Source organism: Chrysochloris asiatica, unplaced genomic scaffold (assembly GCF_000296735.1).
Source record: "Chrysochloris asiatica unplaced genomic scaffold, ChrAsi1.0 scaffold00352, whole genome shotgun sequence".
NCBI classification, from domain to species: Eukaryota; Metazoa; Chordata; class Mammalia; order Afrosoricida; family Chrysochloridae; genus Chrysochloris; species Chrysochloris asiatica.
This window is the reverse complement of record NW_006408870.1, coordinates 750,767-756,152: the sequence shown is the minus strand read 5'-3', so window position 1 is coordinate 756,152 and position 5,386 is coordinate 750,767. Positions and strand designations below refer to the sequence as shown.

The 5,386-nt window shown below is 34.9% G+C and overlaps 1 protein-coding gene across 1 annotated transcript; it reads right to left on the bottom strand.

Annotated features, from left to right (window-relative positions):
- Positions 1-3,177: 3,177 nt before the first annotated feature.
- LOC102836053 (olfactory receptor 14I1-like) lies at positions 3,178-4,128 on the bottom strand. Its single transcript, XM_006876075.1, has one exon. The coding sequence runs from the start codon at positions 4,126-4,128 to the stop codon at positions 3,178-3,180; it is 951 nt and encodes a 316-aa protein (XP_006876137.1).
- Between the last annotated feature and the right edge of the window lie 1,258 nt (positions 4,129-5,386).

The window sequence follows — 5,386 nt, the reverse complement described above, 5'->3', positions numbered from 1 at the left end:
TTATTTACTTTTAATACTGATACAAATTGGAGACATTGACTGTTATCCAAGTTACTACAAGTATCAGTTTACAAAGTGTTTTACAACTCCTATGGTTTCAATCATACAAATTTCTCAATATTTTCCTCAAAACTTCTTAATGCTGTGTATTGGCTTTTCTGTGTTGATAGCTTCTGTCTTAAGTGGGAACAGATATTTTCAATTATAATCAACTTCAGTATATTTGACTAAATTGTTCTGAAGAAATTTAACCCCACACCCTAAATACCAATTGCTAAAATAATATACTAAGCTTTTTTATAAACAACGGATATTTAGAACTTCAGGTGTGGCAATGTAGGATGAGCACTGAGCTATAAGCACAAGCATAGCAATTAAAACCCACCAACTACTCTTTGGGAACCCTATAAAGGTCACTATGAGTTGAACAAACTCCATGGCACTTAACTATAAAATACTAAATTCTCATTTCTCATGATTATTATATGTCCTCTATGAGATATGGAATGCAACACATCAATAATAAACAGTGTGGTATAATTATAAACTGCATGGCATGTAATTCTATGCTTTGCAGCATGTTTTAAATCCAGATCACAGATAATCAATCCTTCTTTAAACTGGGACATGGACTATGGGCACCTGCAACATTGAGGAAACAAAATGCTATATTACCTGTACATGGTTCTTAAGCATCCTAAAGAAATGCAAAGGTTATTTCTACTCAGTGATGGTTAGAGGATTAGGAAGGAACTTTTTCTGATACCATAAATTATGACAGAAAAAAAGGTAAATGGGAATTACTGAGGGATTGTGCAATTAAGGCCTGGATTAATAACGTGCTACAAAAACTAATAACTAATACCTTACAATTTATTATTGAGGCTAAGATATGAGTGAATCTGTACAATGTTTCATGTATCACATAATGTTCTATGTAGCTATGAGAATGAAAACTATATGTGAAATAAACTTAAGTGGCAATGCATGTTAGCACATATAACTTTTATTTCAAATTTATATCAACTAATATTTGCTTAGATATTCATATGTTTAAGGTATTTGCCAGTCTAATGCCAAAACTAAAGAAAAAAATAAAATCAAATACATTAGGGGAGGTGGGGCTTGATGACAGAGGTTAGAGTTGCAGTAAAGATCTCCGTCAGTAATAATACAGAATACAAGAAATGGGTTCAGGTGAGAGCTCTGAAACTCTGAACCACATATCTAGGAATATTCAAAAAGTTTGAAGGCATATATAGCTAGTGGTACATGTATCAGAAGTAAGAAATCCTGTACTTTAGAATCTGCTGGGTCAGTAGCCCAGAGCCGACAACCTAGGCAAGGCCAAAGGGCAAGACCAAGTGGCAGAGGAGATCTACCATGGAATAATGACACGGGAACCTCGGAGCAAAGTTGGAAAATACACTTTTTTGTTTTTTATTTGTTCTGATTTTTTTTGTTGTTGTTTGTTTGTTATCTGTTCATTTGTACCGCAGTTTGCACACTTGCACTCTGGGGACAGGAGGGCATGCCTGAGCAAGTGGACAACCCCACAAACACCACTGGTGGGTTCTTTGCCATGCATGTGCGCTGATATTCTCAGCATTTTAAGAGAGAGGCAGCTCAAGAGCTGGCCCTGAAATATTTATTAATTGGGAAAAGGCCAGGACAAGGGTTGTGGAGAGGGAGAGAGACATTAAAAACAAAATAGACCAAAAATTAAATCCTGGGGTATATAGCATAACAAACAAAAGTGGCATTTTGAAATTTATCAGGAGACCTTTAAGGGAAGAAACTGAAAAAGGATATTAAAATCAAACTCATATTAGGCAACAGATTTTTTTTTTTCTTCTCTCCCTTTTCTGTAATGATAGACTACAGTCTCCAATTTAGTTTTGCTGTTGTAGTTTGGTGGTTTTTTTTCCTTGTTTTATTTTTTGCAGTTGCTGTTTTGCTCTTTTTACCTTTTGGGGGATTCTTTCTCTCCCTATATTACCCAAGAAAAGACAATAATTGCTGCCATATAGTCAAGCTACCATCACACCCTATAAAACCCCACAATCCATTCAAGAACCAATACCATAAGCCAGGGAGGCAGACAACACCTGTAAAAGTTACTCTGAGTTAAGCAATAAGAAGAGTGAAAAGGGAAGCCCACAGATGGGTATGATTCCTCCAATCAAATGTTAAACTACAGAAAGAGATCTGTGTGTACTTTTTATCCTGACAAAACAACAACAGAAACATTATCTTTGGGGGAAAAAAAATCATGCAATGCTGTACTCTACACTGAATATTGCATAGAGAACCTTTAAGAACCTGACATTTGTGTGTGTGTGCTAGGTCCAGGATGAAGTTCAATGACCATAAGTTTCTAAACACAGAAACTTTTCTACAAAGAACATTTGAATCATAAAAGCAATCTTCCTGGGATTAGATTATCAGAAATAATCATTTAAAAATAATCTTTAGTCTTCATCATGATGGCTTAAAACTTGAGAATTAGAAAAATAAAATTTCCATCTTGAGACAAATGTTTTTGCATCTTACTTTGGGGACATTATGCATTACATATTACATGCCATAACTGGTATCCTGAAGACAAATTAAAATTCATTAACTGCTGTTTCTCACTCCACTCCATATACCAATCCCTTGTTCTGTATCATGCAGAGAACATGGCATGATACAGAACAATATAAACACTTACAAAAGAATCTATCTTTAACCCAGAATCAGAGAGAGAACAAAACCTTCCAAACTATATTCTGTGATGGAAGTCCATGCTTTTAATGGATAAGAATAACAAGGAGTATCTGAGTGCTGCAAACTGTAACCAAAATTTTGTAGGTTCTTATCCACCCACAGATAAGTAGGGAGTAATCTGTTCCTGAATCAGTGACCTATTCCTGAAGCAATGGAATACAGCTCTACTCGGATACACGTGAGACATCAATGAGATGGATTTGACAATGATGACAACTGGTTTATTCAGTTAACTTTGTTTTAAAAGTTAAACTAAGACACCAGATGTATAGCTAATAATCATGTACGAGAACTACACAAATAATAACACACAACTAAATGCTAGGTATTTGACAGGTAAAGATTTAAATTAAGGACATACAGACAATATAAATTAAACTTATTTCAATTTTTCTTGTTTTTAAGATCTCAGTCAAGTAAAACCCTTTTTGGGAACTCAGAATATTTTTGGTACAGCCTTCTTAGAGCACTGTTAATTTCCCTGTTCCGCAGACTATAGATGAGGGGATTTATAAATGGAGGCAGCATGGTGTAGAACATGGCTGTCAGAAGATTTTTAAGAGATGGTGTATTTGCAATAGGACCAAGGGCAGCAATTGAACCAGAAATAACAAATGAAAGAAGAATAGCTAACTGTGGGGTACAAGTAGATAAAGCTTTGTTCCTGGCTTCCACCGAGCAGATTTGAAGCACACTAGAAAATATTTTTACATATGACATAAGCATGAAGATAAAACATGCTAAGAGAATGCCTGCACTTATAGGTAGGAGTACAGACTCAGAAAACTGAATATTTGAAGATGATATCCTTAAAATTTGAGGTGCATCACAGAAATATTGATGGATCACATTGGACTTTGTGAAGGGAAACCTAAACATGTTAATTGTATGCACAGCTGAATACAGCAACCCACTGGCCCATGAGCCACCTGCTGCCTGTGCACACACCTGTGGGGTGACAGTGAGCCCATAGTGCAGGGGATGACAGATGGCAATATAGCGGTCATAAGACATCACCACAAGAAAAGCAAATTCTGTAGATGCAAAGAAAGTATACAGGAAAATCTGAGCAGCACACTCTTCAAGTGAGATTGATTTTCTACCTGTCAAGGAATTCACAATTGATTTGGGAACAATAACTGAAATAGAGCAAACATCTATGAAAGATATATTGCCTATAAAGAAATACATAGGAAAGTGAAGATGTGGGTCTGTCACAATGACTAAAATAGTCAGAAGATTTCCAGCCATGGCTCCCAGATAAATCACTAAGAACAGCAGACCTTGTAAAACTTGGAGTTCCCAGCTGCTTGAAATATCCATGAGAAGGAATTCTGTGATGATAGTGAGGTTGGTCATGCTTGCTAGTATGCTGCAATCTCTTTAGCAACAAAGGACAAAGTTTAAAAATGAGACTAAAACACAAAATGTAATAATCCACAATACCTACTAAATAATTATAGCAATTATGATCTCTAAACAAGGGGTCAGGATAGATGAAGTCAATGTGTGCATATTTTTGTTTCAATTTTTTCACAAAATATACTGAGATATAACTTCCAACATGAATAGTTTTTAATAATCAAAGTCATTAATGGATTAAAAATGAAATAAAGAACGAACAATATTTTGAATATTGAGTCACATTTGTACATTTCTATAAAATCGTTTTTTAATCTCTATCTAGACACAATCTGTGATTTTTTTTCAAATTTCTTTAATTAGAAAGTTCTCTCAAAATTGTCCCCCCACCCCAAAAACAGAGTTGCAATTATTATCAGCTACAAATAATTTCTCATCTCAGTTTGACAACTGCACAGCAATTACTGGATCTTTTCATGTGCCAAGGAATTAAAATTGCATCTGATGTCCTCCTTCTGGGAACAAATGCTCTGAAAAGAATTTGTGTAACAAAATTAATGAGTGGCTCTGAATCTATCTTAAGAATTATTTTAAACTTCATGGTACCGCATAGACTATGACTTACCATTCTTTCATTTCAGTCACTCGATATTACATACGTGTGTTCATTTTCTTTCTTCCTTTGAAGCATCATCTATAAAAATTTGAGCAGACCCAGAGTCCAATAAGTATAATTTTCCCATTGGTAATTTGTACCCTGAGTTCCCTTATGATCACTTTACTTTAACACCTCCTTTGCACAAAATCCATAAGAAAAAAGAAATCTGACCTTAGAATGTTCCTTCACAAAGCAGCCTGTATTTCTGTCAGCAGTACATCCCAATATTTAATGAAACACTAATATTCTGTCCAGATTCTACCCCTCTGTGCTTCTGTGGCTTTGTTTGAATACTTCCCATTCAATAATAGCTAATCTAACTTCATCTTGGACTTCTGGTATGGCTCTATAAATTCAGCACTAGACTGTGAAAAGAAGTTGAGCAGTTCAAACTTACCAACTGCTCCTCAGAAACCCTTTACAGGATTGCTATGAATCAAAACCGATTTGAAAACACTGAAAAACAAAAAACAAACAAACAAACAAAAAACGGCTTCAAGTTAATTATTTGTGTATGTTTTGAAGCATTTCAAATCAAGAAATTTTATTTACCTTTACATTGCTAAAATTAATTATTTTGGGACATTCTAATTTCAA

Bases quoted from the DNA above. Each gene is read 5' to 3' on its own strand.
- LOC102836053 (XM_006876075.1), bottom strand. From the start codon at position 4,128: ATGACCAACCTCACTATCATCACAGAATTCCTTCTCATGGATATTTCA.